This window comes from Dama dama, chromosome 33, assembly GCF_033118175.1.
Source record: "Dama dama isolate Ldn47 chromosome 33, ASM3311817v1, whole genome shotgun sequence".
Lineage (NCBI taxonomy): Eukaryota > Metazoa > Chordata > Mammalia > Artiodactyla > Cervidae > Dama > Dama dama.
Genome location: NC_083713.1, coordinates 38849615 through 38867355, shown reverse-complemented (window position 1 = coordinate 38867355; position 17741 = coordinate 38849615). Strand labels below are relative to the sequence as shown.

The following is a 17741-nucleotide window of genomic DNA, read 5'->3' as shown; positions in this document are numbered from 1 at the left end:
AGTTTGAGAAGACAGAACTAATAAAACTGAATGTCACCCTAAATATTAGTATAGAGTCCAGAACCTGTGAGTATTAAGCTGAGATATTAGTGTTTTGCAAACCCTGCTGTTAAACTGATTGAATAAAAACCAAACAAGAATCCTCTCAGAAGCCTTTTCTTTTTCCTCTCTTATACTAGTGTAGGACTTTAAAATTTGTTTTGCTTCCCACACCCACCTCTCTTTTAATGGAATGAGTATTGGTAAACATCTGAATAGACATCAGATTAGCTTAAAAAGTCCCCAGAATTTTTGGTAAAAGCATATTAATGCAAAAACTATTATTCATGTTGGTTTGAGGGGTCTCATTTGGGAGTTTCTTTTATTAGTTCTTGTTTTCTGAATAATAAGCACTGTAAAATTTCCCCCTTTTAAGAATAGATCACAGTTTGAGGAAATAAATAAATGAACACCTATCTGATTTGGTTACAATTCAAAACCAGTAGTCATTTTCAGAATAACTAAGATGGTGACATGATTCACATTATAGTGGCATCTGGTCTGTAAAGAAAAATACTCTTCTTTGCTCATCCTCACCGCCGTGATGTTCTCTCACTTCATTATTATTGGTCATTCTTCTCAAGATCAGAAATGAGAATATTTTCTTCCAAATGTACTGTACTAAAGTTGGCTGAAGGATAGTAAGGATTTCTAAACTGAGCAAGTCTCCTGAAGATAACGTTACTGTGCTTGTATATGCAGAAGGAAAGTGTGGAAATTGCCAGAATTACCATCAGTGTCAGTGCTACTGTAAGAGGTATAATGCTGTGACTTGGTCCTGCAAGGAGATGAAAAAAGAAAACTTCAGTGACAATGAAATCAGATAGTTACTGTCACATAGTTACTTTCTATTTTACTTCTATGAAAAATCAAAATGTTCTCTACTGTCCCAAACCTACCTTTTCCTGGATGCTTCTTTACTGTGTGAATATCTAAAATCAAATACAAAAATACTGAGATGAAATTTTCCTTTTAATTCAGCAAAGTTATGGCATTACTTCAGAAAACGACGGCCCATGGATCAAATCTGAGCACATGTTTTTATAAATAATGTTTTGTTAGAACTCAGCCATGTTTCTGTCATCTTTAGCTGCTTCTTTGCTACAGTTGAAGTGTGACAGAGACCACATGGCTCCTATATCCTGAAATATTTACTATTTAATCCTTTACAAGAAAAATTTGCTGACCCCTGATTTATATAATCATCATGATTAGTGCTCACAAAGACATATACCACCTTTTTTAAGCTGAAGAATCCTCATCCAGTCTCAGCACTGTGCTGCCAAAATATGAGTAAAATATAGTCCCTGCCTACAAGGAGTTCAGTTTTGTTGGGATCTGATGTGGAGTTGGTCCAGTGATGATAACCTCCCTGGCTTTTTGCAGATTCAAAGAATGAGTACCTTCTCATCTCTCAAGAATCTTGGGAAATGAATACTATCTCTTCCATTCAAAAAGTTTGAGGGTTCCTGTTTGAGGATCTTCTACTGAAAGAATATATCTTTTCCACATAGACTCTATATCAGAATTTGAACTCTGGTATTTTTGATCTAGGCAAAGATCCAGAGAAATATAGGGACTGACCCAGAGAAAGAGCAGTAAAGGACTTGTCCGTGGAGGACTGCTTGGTGCACTACTTAAGACTCATGAAGAAATGTCAACATAGTTACCAGTAACAAACACACACACACATATATATAAAACCTTGATTTTGCAATTTAAAAATAATACTGTATGATTTTACATAATATTATTGAAAACGTAGTATTGTGTATGTGTAAGGATACTTTTCAAAGAAAGACTGATGAATGGGTATTCATTCTCAGGATGGAGGCAGTGGGCAGGTGTAGAAGGGACACATCGAGTCAGAAAATTTGGAGTCTAGTCCTCCCTTTGGCCTCACTGTGGACAAGTACCTTTCTCATCTGTAACATGGGAATGTTGTATCTGTTTCACTGCCTTGAAAACTTGTCGTGAAGGATGAAAGAGGTGTGCTGTGTAGTACAGGAAACCTTAAAGATTTGAACAGACATGAGGTGTTTCTAATTTGCTCTTGATAGCTGAATGCTAGTGGTTGCTTGGGCACCCTACTTATTAGGTTATCCATGTTTTCCATACAGAGCTGATACCCACACTTTTGGAACTTCAAACTTTGGTTCCTACACCTACCAGTTTTTGCTTTTTCATTGCTAGTGTCTAATCAGTCACTCAAGACTGATGACTCTCTTTTCCCATTTCCTCCCTCCATTTTTATTCTAGTTCTAGTGCTCAAATCACAACTGTCTCCCTTACATCCACTGTAGGTGTCTACAGAGCACTTAGAGGTTCCCTGTGTCCTTCACCATGAAGTTCAGCTCTTTAACCCAGCGCTCCCTGTGGATGGAGCCTACAGAAATATGCTTTTACCCCCATCACCACCTAATGTGAACTAGTCTTAAGTTCATTCTCTATTTCTGTCTTTAGTCTTACTGAAACGTTTGTCCAGTATTCTTTCCCTCCTCTATTCTCTTTATCTTTTACTATTCCAAAGCCTCAGCCCCTCTCTAAAGTCTTCTTCATGAGCCCAGGTCACATCAATCCCCCCTTCTTTATAATACTGGCATCTAGAAACTGTTGTGATTATTATAAACATCTTCCACTGTTAATGATCCTTACTGTCTTAGAAATCTCTATCATTTGCAACTCACTAGAATTTTCTGGCTTATATTTCTAAATTTTTATCACCACAAACTGAGTATATAGCTCAAGATGAAGTTAAAATATGATTTATAATATACTGTGCCTTGCAGTAGAAAAACACATCTACTTATCCACAGTAAGGATATCTAGACCTGAATTATCAAAAATGATACTTTAAAATTTTGAGTAGCAAATCCCAGAATGAGAGTTGCTTGTTTACATTCCCAGCTCTATTTGCTTGAAGTAAACATGCTTTTTTGCCCATTAATATAACAGCCAGATGACACAAGAAAGTCATAGTCTTTGAGTTGATTTAGAATGATTTTTCTCTGCATATGAGAGAAAGCTGGTATGTTCTGTAAATTATTTGATGTAAAACAAGACAATAATGTCTGAATCTATTTGAATACGCTCTGAATATCTGAATTTTAAAAGTTTTAAGTGTAAAGAGGTGGGTCAGCTTTAGTCAGGGTGGAATCAAATGAGGATTTACCTTTGAACTTTACCCACCTGCTTCCATTTTACATATAAATCCTTTTTTGTCTTGACATGAGGATAATTGCCACACTCCTTCAGGAATCCTCAGGGCAACACACAGATGGGGTTTGAAGTGGCCCACCTCTGGCTTCCGAATACCCCAGTTTGATAGATCTGTGGGAGTTCCATCAAACCACTTTATGGTTTCATCTGTGGAAAAAAAACATTAACTTATTATGAATTATGTGCATGGTTATCAAACATACTAAGTGTTGAATAAACCATAGAAAGCAGCCCCTAAATTTAATGAGACTCTCCTTATCTGATGCATCCATTTCAGTAGGTGCAATCATGAACTCATCATCAAGAGGTAGGTGTTAGTAAAGCTGCCTTATGAACAAACCTCTTTATGGTAGATATGAGGTTCTAATTTAGTTCATTTGAGATATCATGTTTCTTAATATAACAGTTTGAATTTTTAAAGTTCTTTATAATTTATTGGTAAATTATAACCAATTTAAAGAAATCATTTGAAGTCCTAACATCTATATCATTACAAAAGAGCTCACTTTTTAAAAGAATTTTACAGTGAGCTTCTTTAAAAAAGCAAGCCAGTGGTGTACTAAAGGGTGAAGATGCTGGTAGAATCCATCTGTGTGTAAGTGATAAGGAGGTGCCTTGTATGAAAAGGATTTAAAACAAGCAGTAAAACTAAGCATACGTCTATCAGCTTTTTTTATTATCACCCTGTGCTAGAAGTTTTAAGCAATATCTGTGACTGAAATACTTTTCCTTGCCAGTGTGGACCCATCGTCCACCTTGGATACCCCTGTGACAAGTTCTCCATTTCAGTGTAATTTTCTTTACAAGTACTTTCTTTGTTTCATTTATTTATTTTTAATTGGAGGATAATTGCTTTACAATGTTGTATTGGTTTCTGTCATATATCAACATGAATCAGCCACAGGTATACATACGTCCCCTTTCTTCTGATACAACTACTTTCAATAACCATCAATAACATAAAGAAAAAAACATCATACTCTCATCTAATTACAAACTCTGGCTTTTATGAGTAGCAAATAACAATTCTATTAGCACTATTTATCACTGGGACGTTTCCATAACTCTATTGCACTCTTATATGACATTTGGGAACCCAGGGTATTTTAAAGTAAATATGGCTTTGATGTCTTATGACTAAGTCTGTGAACACAAAGTTCCAGTCAAATATCTTCATAATGTGAGATTAAATATAAAATAAACTTGTTGTTTGTTTTCATTTTTGGTTTTGTGGGATTATTTCAAAGAACAAGAAGGTATAAAAAAGGGTTAGCAACATTGTCTTTGGAAGAAATGGCTTTAGGATTTATGACATTTTTTCACAGCAAATGTACCCAAGGAGAGCCTTCTGGTTTGCAGATGTCATTTGCATCAACCTTGACCACTGTGTATTTATTTATGCCCTCTCCTCTTTTCTACCCAAGTTACTTACTGTCACCATCAAACCGAGCATTCAGCCAAATCATTTGGACTGAAGAACGGAAAGCTGAAAGCTCTTCTAGGAGAAAAGAGTTTTCAGCTTCATCTTTGATTGTTAAAAGATTAGAGCCTATAAAAGAGACAAACAGCAAATGAATAAGTATTTGTGTATATATATAAATATAATTAAAATAATAATTCATAAAGCTCAGGCTTTGACACATATAAATCAATAAGTTAGAGCACTCCCTCACACACCATACACAAAAGTAAACTCAAAATGTTTTAGAGACTTGCAGGTAAGACATAACACCACTAAACTCCTAGAGGAGAGCATAGGCAAATTATTTTTTGACGTAAATCATAGCAGTATTTTCTTAGGTCAGACTCCTAAAGCAAAAGAGATAAAAGTGCTGTATACCATAAACTAACACATTGTAAATCAACTATACTTCAATTTAAAAAAAGCTCAGGCTTTGAAAAGTGAAAATTTCTATGGTAAACAAGTAATTTTTGATTAAAATTTTAAAGGTAATATGACACATTAAAAGATGCAAACTGGTACTTAAAGCATAGAATGTTAATATGGGAGAACAGTTAAGATTCATATTTAGATACATTCAAAGGGAACACTTTCTTGGGAATTTGCAGTATCCTGAGACATCACCTTAGGTTTTTCATTGTATTCTGGACATTGAACATATTAGTTGTAAATTCAATAATATTTACTTTTTCAATTTTTTTCCCACCTTGTCACACCACCGATTGAAGCAAAACAACACAACATGCTACCACTTCACCCAAAAGCGGTGTTTTCACTCTGCCCTTTCTTGACAGCTCAGCGGGTCATTAGCAAAAGGCCCACTGAGTGCTTTTAAAAGAGGGTACTTTTTCAATTATTTTTGTTGTGCTCCTAAAGTCACTGAATTATCAGACAAATGAAGAAAACAACACTGTTTACTGAAATGTCAAGAAGGAACACGTTGAAAGCATTTTACTACCACAAAAGAATTACCTTTCTTTTTGCAAAATTCATGAGCAGCCTCAAAACTTGTGCTGTCTAGGACTGTAGAAAAACTGTAGCAATTACTTTTGAATTTTATCCAGGGAATTGATGTTTCTGAGCACAACTCTAGGTGTCCAGACAGTCTTGTTTCTATGAACAAAATCAGTTATGATTTCAGGGTGGTAACTGGGTTCATTTATTGAGATAAACATTGTATTACACTCTACGAAAGACCAAGATAAATATATGTAATGAGATTTTCATGATAATACTCTGAAAGAGTGGGTTTAATGCAAATGAACACAAAACTGAAATGGCTTATAGCATGTCTGGCAGAAATAATCTTTACCTATACATAACAGGGTATATTAATGCATAGCCTCATAGGCTTAGTTTGGGTGTTTTCTTTCATATTTACAATTAGTATTGGAAAAAAGATTGGAAAAACCGGGGAATGAGATTCACAGAAATACTAGCAACTGAAGGAAGTTGACAAAAGGCACTTCAAACGAACAAAATGTGTTCCATTCAGTGGTGAAGATATAGTAAATCCTTACCTGCTAGTTAACTTATGAGAGAGAATCATTCAGTAAAGCATCATAGCATAGCGCAGCATAACACATCATAATATAACATAACATCATAACAAAGTAACATGTCATATCATAACATATCATATCATGATATAACATGACATAACATAACATCACATATAACTAAGTGGAATTTGGGATGGACTTTGCTTCAGAAGGCAAGCATGAGAGTCAGACATATCCACTCTGAGATCCTAGGTGCGTGGCTGTGGGTATGTTATTATCTTCCCCACACTCCCACACATAAAAGAGAATTGACAATCACATCTTCCTTACAACTTAAGAAGTTTAGGTGAGCTAGTGTCTAACAACTTAAGCACTCAATAAATGCAGTGTTATTGAGAAAAGAAGGATAATTTTACAGTGCTTTAGAAGGAGAATTGGCTTTCCCAATATATGTGACTATCATTTACATTTTTGTCCTAAATTGTTTTGATCTGAAGTTATGTAATATGTGTGCTATTTGACTTACCGTATCCAGAGTGTAAGTAAATACATGCACACTTACTAAATGAGAGATTTAAAAAGAAACCAGTTAGTGTTAAGGAACTCTCTTTTTATATACCAAAGTAATCAAAAGAAAAGGGCCCTGATTTAATGGGATAGATATGACATCAGAGATCAAGGAAACTTGGCTTCTACTCCAACAAGTAGTCGTTAGACATCTATGAGATCTTCAGGAGGCTATTTAATGCTCTGAGTTTAAGTTTAATTTTTAAAGTTCACCTGGTTGGACAAGGTGAGCTTTAAGTGTAATGAGATTTATTGTCATTATTACCATGTTTTATATATGCGTATAAATATTATTACTATGATGATGATGGTTCTAGCATCTTATTAGTCTTGGACTTAAACAGAGCCTCAGTATTCAAGATCCTCCAGGTATTCAAGATCCTCCACACCTGCTCCTAACCTATGGTTCTAGCTTGATTTCCTACTTCTCTCACCATAAACCTGCCATGCAGGAAAATCCCAACACCAGCTTTCCTTATACATGTCCAATCCTTTCTTCCTTCCTTGTGTGCCCAAGCCTTTCTGCTCAGAGTGCCTCTCCATGTCCCAGAGTTTCCTGATTCCACCCATCCATCAAGACCAATCTCCACAGTCATGTCCTTCAAGAAACCTTTTTACTTTTTCCCAAGTGGATCCAATTGTGTCCACTTTCTTGCTAACCCCCACAACGCTTGCTATGGTTCTTGTATCATTTGGTAGCCATGCCTCCTGTAACAGTTATTTGTCTGTATATCACCTACCAGACCAAATCCTTCTTGAAGGCAGATAATTCTTTCTACCTTCCCTCAAAGCTCCTGCTTAGCACAGTGCCTTGCATAGTACGAGTTCACAGCACATCTTTCTTGAGTTGAATAGAACCTACCAGTGGGCACTTGACAAATGGCTCCTTGCAGATATGACTCACAGGCTGTGCTACTCCAGCGTCCTCTGGTGTCAGCAAAAACACAGTCACCAAGGAAGGATGATTCATCGTCTTTCCAAAAAGTGAAGGAGGATTTGGTGCCATCTGACCAGTCAAAACTAAGACCGTTCTGTGGAGAGAAATTGAACCATCATTTCCTTGCTGTGAATGCTGGTGGCATCGGCCAATGCTGTCTGAACAGCCCTCAATTCACACATGGATTTTTATTTTCACTTCTAGACTTATATTTTAGGAAGCCTAGGACAGCTTGTGAGTATGGCCTGACAAAAAGGACTCTCTGACAGAAGCAGTGTCTTTTTTAGTTTTTGGGAATCCTTGGTTCCTGTCTGTCAAATTTCCCAGTAAGCAATCAGAGTGAAGCTGCTCTATATCTTGTTCTTTATTGTTGTTGTTTAGTCGCTAAGTTGTGTCCAACTCTTTTGTGACCCCATGGACTGTAGCCTGCCAGGCTCCTCTGTCCGTAAGATTTCCCAGGCAAGAATACTGAAGTGGGTTGCCATTTCCTTCTTCAGGGGATCTTCCCAACCCAGGGATCAAACACGCATCTCTTGAACTGGCAGGTGAATTCTTTAACACTGAGACACCAGGGGAGCCCATCTTGTTCTTTACACCAAAATAAATTTAAGATTGAGCCACCGGTTCAGTCCCTGGGTCAGGAAGATCCCCTGGAGAAGGAAATGACAACCCACTCCAGTATTCTTATATGGGAAATCTCATGGACAGAGGAGCTTGGTGGGCCATAGTCCATGGGGTTGTGAAAGAGTCAGATATGACTTAGCAACTAAACAACAACAGCAACAAAGGTTCATACATGTAGTTGAAAACATAACAGTGCCAAAGAAAACTTGGCTAAATAGTTTATGCTCTTAACATGGGAAAAATCTTTCCATGTCTGATAAAAGAATCCAGAGACCATAAAACAAAATTGCCTACAGAAAGTTAAAACATTCTGTAATACAAAAGTATAATAAGGAAAACAACAACAACAACAACAATAAATACAACAAACAGCCATGAAATACCATCCTTTCACCTATCCTACTGGCAAGGATTAAAATTTTGACATACCCAGTGTTGACAAGGATGTGAAAAAACTAGATGTTACCATATACTGTTGTTAGTATGTAAATTGTCGCAAACTTTTGGAGGGCAATTTGGCACCATTGCTTGTTAAAATGTAAAGTGTACTTAGCAACTTCACTTCTGGGGATTTATCCTACTTGTACAAGGATATTTGTTGTGCCTTGTTTGGAACTGTGAGAACTGGGAAGAACCCAAAAGTCCATTCACAGGAGAATGGTTCAATACATTGTGGCATATCAGTATATGCTGCTGTCTTAAAGACTGTATTAGACTTTTATGAGCTGACACACAAAGCTGTACAACCTATATTAATAAAAAGGCAAGGTTAAGGACAGTATATATATAGTATGAGCTCACTTATATTTAAAAAAGAGTATACCTTTTAGTCCATTACATGTGTGTGTGTATTTATATATATATACACATACACAGAAAATTTGTAAATGACACACAAGAAACTGTTTACAGTGATTGACTTTGAGGAGTAGAACTAGAGGCCAGGACTGAATAGGTTTACTTTTCATTATTTGAGTAACCACTTTCATTAAAAAAATATTATTTTCCAAACCATATCTCTAGAGGGGAAAAATAACATACATGTTAAATTATAAGGAGTACTGAATTAATTAATGGCCAAATTTCTAGGCAGGAGGTATGATTCATTTTTCTTGGGGATTCTTTAAATGCATCAAATTACCCGAATTCAGGTGTTTGAGTTCAGGATGTATTCTAGTGCACGTATAAGGCAGTATCCTGAAATTTCTCAGACATCTTCAGAGAACCTTTGAAGGGTATTAATTTCCAGAAATTAGGCAAGTAGTTATTAACTCTAAAAAGGGACACCTTTATTTTGTAGTCATACGCTGCTCATAAGGTTGGTCAATAGTTATTGTATGCTCATAGTATTAGCTGCTCAGTCATGTCTGACACTTTGTGACCCCATGGACTATAGCCCGCCAGGCTCCTCTATCCATGGAATTCTCCAGGCAAAAATAATGGAATGGATTGCCATTTACTTCTCCATTGTTCATAGGGTTGGTCAATAGTTATTGTATAATCCAATTACTTAAATGTTACATTTATTGTTATTTCGTGACTCTGTTTCTGTGGTAATGTCAGTGGCTATCTCACTAAGGATGTAGATGTGAAACTTAATTATGCAAGAATCGTACAAGGGATTTTAGGAAACCTACATCTTCAGTGAACAGTCCAATCCAGTGGGCATATCCTACTCGGTTAAGGATAACAGTGAGGAAAGACTGGTGGTACTGGTCTGTAATGCTGGCCAGTTCTGCTCCATGCATCAGGCAGGTTTTTAGTGCTGTATACCAAGTCATATTTGCATTAATTATTTTGTAAGTTCTGTTTCCATATTCTAAGGTATTAGGGATTGGATACATATCAGATGTATTTATACTGTGTCCAGAAGCATCTAGAACAAGAACAGAAACAAAAATTATTTATAGCATCTGGATGAGAAAGGGGGAGGCAAAGCTTGGCACGGATCCCAGTACAATGATCCATACTATTGTTAACATCAGAGTTTTTCCTCCCAGAACTGACTATTTCAAAATGAAGACAGTATCTGTAAGTATAGGTGACGCTAAAGGACAAAAACACTTAGAAAATTTAATGAATGAGTTTTTAAACATATATAAACATATACTGAATAATTTCTAGATTTCCTGTTTTTGATAATCCCTTGTCAAACTGACCACTTTTTGGTGAAACTGATAGTGACCTCGTCAGGCAGGTTTAATTCTAGTACGTACATTCAGCCTTATATTAAGTTCTGTTGCCGGCAGAACTTAATATTTACTGAGAGAATACTAACAAATATAATGTAGTCAAATATTGCTTTGCAGACATAATTTACAAATGCATATTCTCAAATATAACACTATTAAACTTTTGAGGTTGATAGTTTCTATCCTACTTAATATTAATATAATTTCTAAAGAGAAGTTAAAAATAAGTTAATAAATGCTTAGAAATACATTACAGTTCTTATAAACCATTATTAATAATACATCACCCCCTGTCAGAGTCAAGATTTATAAATGAAAAGACAAGGTTTTCCCACACATGATAATTGGTTCTTCGTGTTCATGAGTGGCTGTGATCAAGTGAAAACCAAGCTTGTGTGTTATACAAAGATGTTTCCTCTTTGATACACACATTTGCCATTTTGTTCTGTACTATATTCAGGCTAAATTTAGGAATTCTAGAACACAGAGACAGGGTATTTCTGAACTGTCTGACCTAAAGTAGCTGGGATTTCTCTCTGTATACTGGTTTTATCACATTTGGGGTGAAAAGGAGCATGGGGAGATGTAGACAGACCCAAAGACCTGGGACTCAATCGCAGACCTGACCGTAAATGGCTTAGAGACCTTGGCCAAATTAGTCAGTCTCTCTAAACTTCAAATTTCTGGTCTGCGAGAGATTACTAAAGCCTTTGTTAGAGGTATGAGGGTAAAATTCAAGGAGATGTTTATGTAGAGCACTTACTATAGGATGTGAAATTCAGCAGGCACTCAATAAATGCTACTTTTTGCTTTCCTCTCCTATTCTTGTCATACTCTCCCAAATAAAAATGGCAGAGTGGGGATTTGACTTTTCCTGACACTGTTACCTTGATGTAGCAGTAATACATATTGTAAAACCAAAGTGAAACGAATCTATTCACCAACTAAAATTTTATTTACCAACTAAATTTTGATGGACCACACTTTCATCATCAGTTTTTATTTGTAGAAGTCTGTTTACCAGATGATATTACCAAGTCTAAATGCTATTTACACAAAACCAATATAACGCTAAAGTAGCTATTTAATAACAGTTATTAAAACTAAAGTAACTGAAATTCCTTGTATGTGTGACTTAAATGCCAATTTACTTGACTCCCCACTAAGTCATGCACCAGTATTTTCACATATATGAATTTCTCGCTATGTTATTGATTTCATCATTTCAAAACATAAGTGATTTTGAACATTACAACTGGCCATCTGCTTCCCTGAGAAATATAGGTCCACTGGAAACCAAATTCAAAATTGGGGGTCATGATTTAGCCCTTGTCTCTCTTTTCATTTAGGTGTCTTTATTCTTTTGGGCAAATCAAACTCCTTAGGTTCTAAACCCAAGGCAAACACATATTCATATGACAAATAAAGAAGAGGAGCCAGAATTTGGATAGCCAGATTTTGTAGACCACAAGAACTTAATGTAGTTGAATAGTAATATAATAAAAACAGTAATAAGGAAAACAATAACTGTTAAACTTATGCTGGGAACTTGCTAAACATTGTATATACGTAAAGTCCAGGAGATAATTATTATTCCATTTTACAGATGCAGAAATCAAGATTCAGAGAAGATGAGAAACTTTACTGACAGTTTATTTACAGAGATGGGGTAGGAACCCAAGCGGTATTTGGACTCCACCACCACTGCCTCCAAAAAATCATATATATTCTTAGTTCTAGAAATATTAAAGAGAGAAAGTGGTTCAGAGAGTACTGAAAAGATCAACATTATTGTTAAATACAATGATTCTATTCCTACAATAAATATAACAATTCTATTCTTAGAATAGAAGAGAATCATTGTATTTAACCAAGAGACCTTCAGTATGTTCCTTATTTTTCCTAAGCCTCAAGGTCCTCATCTGTAAAATGGGGAGGCTTTTACCTACTTCATAGAATTGTTGAGAGGATTTTATGGCATAATACTTATAAAACGAAGGCACAGTTCCAGGTGCATCATAAGTGTGCAAGTAATGATATACTGATATTATTTTTTTCCTACAAGGCTCTGCTCTTCTCATAATACTCTCTCTATAACTGATCTGATAGCTTCTTTCAGTTCCTAACCACTACTATACTTAAGTGATAACTGTGAACTAGGATATAGGGTTTTCCTGAAACTGCTTTTATGAGCATGGTTGATACTTAGTAGCATCCAAGAGTTTGTGTGTATGTAACACTGAGAGGTATAATTCATATTTCAAGTAAGCATGTATATCCTCGGCTGCCTAGAATTCCACTCAGCTCTAGACACAGACAATGGCCTTCTAGGGAAGCCTGAGACTGGGTAAAAGCATGAGAGGTGAGCTCTTGTTAATTGTTATTTTTATTACTCAAGGTCACTTAGAGTGCATCTACACTGTTCACTGTTCCCACTGGCTACTTATAGCACTATAGCTCTGGTATTTCATACCAGAAGTCACTAGGGGTCTGATAATCAGATCTAGAAAAGTGCTGTATGCCATGTTTAGCCACAGATACCATTTTACGGTTCCTAGAAAGGTTAATTACTTAATTGTATTGAGTTGGCTTATTTCCTTGACTCTTTTCCAATAATTTTTCAATGTCTTTTTAATAATCTGAACAGACACATAATCCTACAGCAAGCAGTAAAACCTTTTAAAATGACCAGAATAAATACATAAACTTGGTCATCACTCAAGTGGTCTCTGGAGTCCTTAGAACCCCACTAGCGGGCACAACCCTGAGGTAGTAGAGATTAAGTGACCATATGTGTGTAAAGCTCAAAGAATAAGTGCTGGCACTATTAGCTATGAAACTATCATTTATATAGCATGTAAACAAATGTGGAAGAGAAGAATGGGCCATGGAAATGAAAGGAATAAAAAAGCAAATATTTCTTACCCTGCATTTTTTCACAAACAAACCCATAACCTTCTCTACAGTCTTCAAAATACCATTTTCCAGTGAAATGAAAATTAGGATTATTTGACAGCAAGCCACAGAGAGGAATGCGTTTTTGAACTTCAGTGGTGTTGTGATTTGGAATCTTCAAAAAAAATACATGTTTAAAAAAATGGTAACATATAACATTATTTTAACATTAACATTTTTATTAAGAACATAATTTAAAAAATTCAAACACTGTTATTCCTTTATTTGCATTTAATAAACCTGTTCACAAGTCACTTTATAACCCACAAAATAAATAAATAATTATTGTGATGAGTAACTACATCTATGGAATGCATGAAAATTATATGAAATTACATTATTAAAAATTAATACATTAACAACAAACTAATAAAAATAAAACTTCAGTAAACAAGTCTCAAATAGGATCTCTTGCTAAAATGACTGATAAAAAATAAATCTTAAAACTTACATTTACTGTATCAAATGGAGACCAATTAGAATATGACACAGGCCTTCCATTTAGCCATTTTTCATAATCATCATTTTGTAACCCTATCCACACATTAGTGGTATGGCCAAAAAGGTTCATGGTAATGAAAGCTGAAAAATAAGAATACATTAGCAAATTTAATACATATAAACCATTTGGATAATCATCAGATTTTGTTTATAGCTATGATTTTATTTAAATGACAGCAAAACTTAATTACTAATCAATTGTAGGAATTCATTACTTTGTCCTTATTAAGGTAATACAGTCTCTTTCATTTTTGTTCAGCTTAAATTGACAGAAATTAGCTGGCTAAACCTGGAATTTCATCATATCATTAACAAAACAATTTTCAATGTTCATTCAGTGTCTTCCTAAGCAAAGGAGGGTTAATCGCTTATGCTTAAACTAAAGTACACAATTATTGCCTAAATAGCAAATAAAAGTATGTAGGGATCTAAAAGGATCTAAAAAATTATACCATGCAATTATAATAGACTTTACCTCAGATTATTTTAGCTATTTTGAAATACTGATCATAAGTATGTCTTTATTCTTTCCATTACTCCTGGTGAGACAAAAGGCTCTGAAAAATCAGCGGTTTCTAAGCAGTGGAGTGTACTAACTTTTACAGATATCATGATATAAACCTTATAGGTCACACTGAAAAGTTAGTGTCACCAGCAACATAATACTTAAAATGTTGGCTTGGAAAGGTTAGTATTTCAGAGAAATATTTTAATAGACACTTCAGTAAATATTGAACATTGAGTACACTACCTTGTTCCACCTCATTTTCAATGGCGACCAGTGTCCCCCCTTCTTCAACACAAAACTCTTGAGCAGATGTCCAGTTCTTCCAGTCACTTGGGCCTTCAGGGATTTTCAGCAAAAGGCACTATAAAAATGTCCCAAAAAAACATTTCCATATTTTTCTAAGTGAATTAAAAGTTTCCTAAACACACCGAGGATCAGCTTTGAAAATTTTTTATGATTTTCTTGGACAGAAGCGACTCTTTTTTTCTTTTTTCCAGCTACTCCAAAGGTGTGAAAGCAAAACCAGGAGGACTAGCTTTCAGGGTGAGTCAGGCCTTTTGTGCATTTGCATCAGGCGGCCTCAGAGGCAGCAATGTTTTGTCACGCAGGATGTCAGAACAATGTCTTCTGCTCAGTGAAAAAATAGCATTCCTTCTAAAAAGAAGCCAGTCTCACTGCAGAGTTTACAGGGGAGGATTTCATCTAAAAACATTTCTTTTGGTGGCAGTTAATATGTTCATTTGATTTTATTTACAAATACACTCTCTCACTTTTAAATGAGAGAGGAATCCTGGGGACTCAGACCACATCAGGTATTTAAAGTCCCTAAGTACTTGGAGTCAGCCAGGTGGTCCAATAGTCAGTGAGGAAGACCGGGAAAAGAAAAGAATGGGCCAAAGGGAAGAGAAGCACGAGCAGGACCAAAGAAGCCTGGGAAGGAGAGACAGGGCACGGGCACAACAGTGTCAAGTGGAACTCTAAAAGAAGGCTGTGGGCTTTGGCAGTGAGAGCTGCCTGTTAGTCAGGAGAGAATCGCATCTGTGGCATGGCAGGGGTTACTCATTATGGAACAAGAGGTATGGAATGCTAACTGCTAGGCAGAGTAGGCAAGATGAAGAAAAGCACCCCTCACTAAGCTCTGTGCAGTTTAACTGTGTTAGTCAGGCTATCTGGAATCCGAGGAAAGGAGACAGAAAGAAGAGAAAGCCTTAGGCAAAGTTCCAGAGAAGTCAGGAAAGACTTTCTGCCAAAAATATTCTGTGTGGATTATTCTCTCATCAATGAACATAGCCACCCCTGGTCAATGATGAGTCTGAGCATGAGATCTGCCACTGAGAAAATCCCAGCTACAAGATTATTCTAGGTTAATGTGGCACCCTGCACTTGAGAGAGCATCCCACCCCATCCTTCTTCTTTAATATCTAAACATATCAGTCCCTTATCCTTTCCCTACCATCATAAACTCTTTAAAAAGCAGAGACTAAATGTTACTCCTCTTTGAACATCACAGCTAAGAAGGTCTTCAATAAATATTTATGGAACAAGATAAAAGCCAATAGACCCTGAAATGATTGTGAAGTGATATTCTGAGGATTCTAGATTTAGTCCAGTGGTTCTCAAACAAGACCATTTTGTTCCTCAGATTATATTTTGATAATGTCTGGAAACATTTTGGTTTTCACGGTTCAGACAGGGTTGGGGTGGGGGGACAGGGTTGCTATTGATATCTAGTATAGAGTAGAGACCAGGGGTGTTGCTAAACATTCCATAAAGCACTGGTCAGAGTCCTACATGAAGGAATTAATTATCCAGACCCTACTATCAATACTGCTCAGGTAATTCTTTTCAGAACTCAGTTCTGAACGTGTCGCCCTTTAAACCCTTCAGGAATTTTCCACTGTTCTTAGAACAAAAACCAGAAACCCTGATCTAGCATGAAGTTGAGTTGCCAACCAAGACAGGAAGTACATTTTCACTTTTTCCAATCCTCTTTACCTGTTTGCTTCACAAAGAAATGGAACTGGCTTTAAAGGATTTTAATTTTATAACAACTATCCTTTTATCTATTTCCTTTCATTCTGCCTCTTTCCTCTAATTATGAATTCCAAAGAGTGGCACATACTAATTATTAGGAAGTCTTATCATTTAATGCGAATTCACCTTGTGTTCAGATAGTCACACTAATGAACCATTCATAAATACCAGTGAATCTCACTGGTTGATTTAGCTCAATAAATCTCTCCAGAAAACACACACACATACCCTCCCTCTTCCCACCCAGCCTCACCAACTGCCCTGTTTGCCTCAGACAACTGAGGCTTGACTAGCTTGACTATGGGAGTGTAGCCTCTCATTACCACAGCTTCATTGTATCTAAAATATAACATGTTTACTAACACACTTGAAATTGTGTCATTAATAATTAAAGCAAAGTAGCAAGATGAAGTACAACATCCTTAATTTTAAATTGTTTATTTACTTACTGCTTTGCAAAATGTGATCAAGTTTAATGCGTCTCTGATTATTGCTGTGAAGTAAGGATACCTTACTATATTCTAAATGAGTTTTGCATATAAAACTCCTTTTTTTGGTCTCCAAGTCATTTCCAGCTCAAAATGTGAAAATGGAATTCATGATCTTTCTCCCAAATTCGGTCCTTTTTCAGTGTTCTTACTGATGTTGAATAGCATAGTCAGTTATGTATTTACGGAAGTCTGAAACCTGAGATCTTCTGACTCTTCAGTAACCTCCATCACCCCTTCAGTACTACCATCTGGACATCCCATTTCTGAGTCCTTCACCGTCATTCCCAGTGCCCCACCATGATCTTAGCCGCAGGGACTTACCTCTTGTCTGGACTATTGCAATATCCTCCTAGCGGCTCTTACTTTCCTCACCCCTGCCTTTCTTGGGTCTAGTTTTGGTTCTGCAGCCTGAATGCATGTGTGCTCAGTCACTCAGCCTTGTCAGGTGCTTTGGGCACTGCAGCCTGAATGACTCTTTTCCCTGATCATGTCCCTCTTTGGTTAAAACGCTTTGGGGTCTCCCACTGCTCTTAGGATAAAACCAGGAACTCGAACACAATATCACCCTTGCCTACTTCTTTTGTCTCACTTTCTACATTCTAGTTCTCTATGCTTCTTTTATTTTCTTCAATATATTACATTCCTTCTCACCACAGGTCTTTAGCACATGTTTCCCTTACTTTTGATGCTTCCTATCCTTCTGACTGCCT

At 36.2% G+C, this 17741-nt stretch overlaps 1 protein-coding gene and 1 non-coding gene across 3 annotated transcripts in view; both read right to left on the bottom strand.

Moving 5' to 3' along the window:
• Window positions 1-333: 333 nt before the first annotated feature.
• Window positions 334-17741, bottom strand: part of PLA2R1 (phospholipase A2 receptor 1) — a 120320-nt gene continuing 102912 nt past the window's right edge. Inside the window, exons 21-30 of one of the 2 annotated variants that reach the window (XM_061135343.1) lie at window positions 14750-14867; window positions 13949-14079; window positions 13468-13612; window positions 9988-10226; window positions 7652-7820; window positions 5693-5833; window positions 4691-4807; window positions 3229-3405; window positions 939-971; window positions 334-817 (exon numbers count right to left, since the gene is read on the bottom strand). In XM_061135343.1, coding sequence (XP_060991326.1) covers window positions 603-817; window positions 939-971; window positions 3229-3405; window positions 4691-4807; window positions 5693-5833; window positions 7652-7820; window positions 9988-10226; window positions 13468-13612; window positions 13949-14079; window positions 14750-14867 — 1485 coding nt within the window. In that variant the 3' untranslated portion in view covers window positions 334-602. The remainder of the gene's footprint in view (window positions 818-938; window positions 972-3228; window positions 3406-4690; window positions 4808-5692; window positions 5834-7651; window positions 7821-9987; window positions 10227-13467; window positions 13613-13948; window positions 14080-14749; window positions 14868-17741) is intronic. The other variant, XM_061135344.1, reaches the window with a different exon arrangement.
• Window positions 5426-5561, bottom strand: LOC133051353 (small nucleolar RNA SNORA21). The gene has a single exon (XR_009691850.1). It is a non-coding gene; the product is annotated as a small nucleolar RNA SNORA21 (small nucleolar RNA).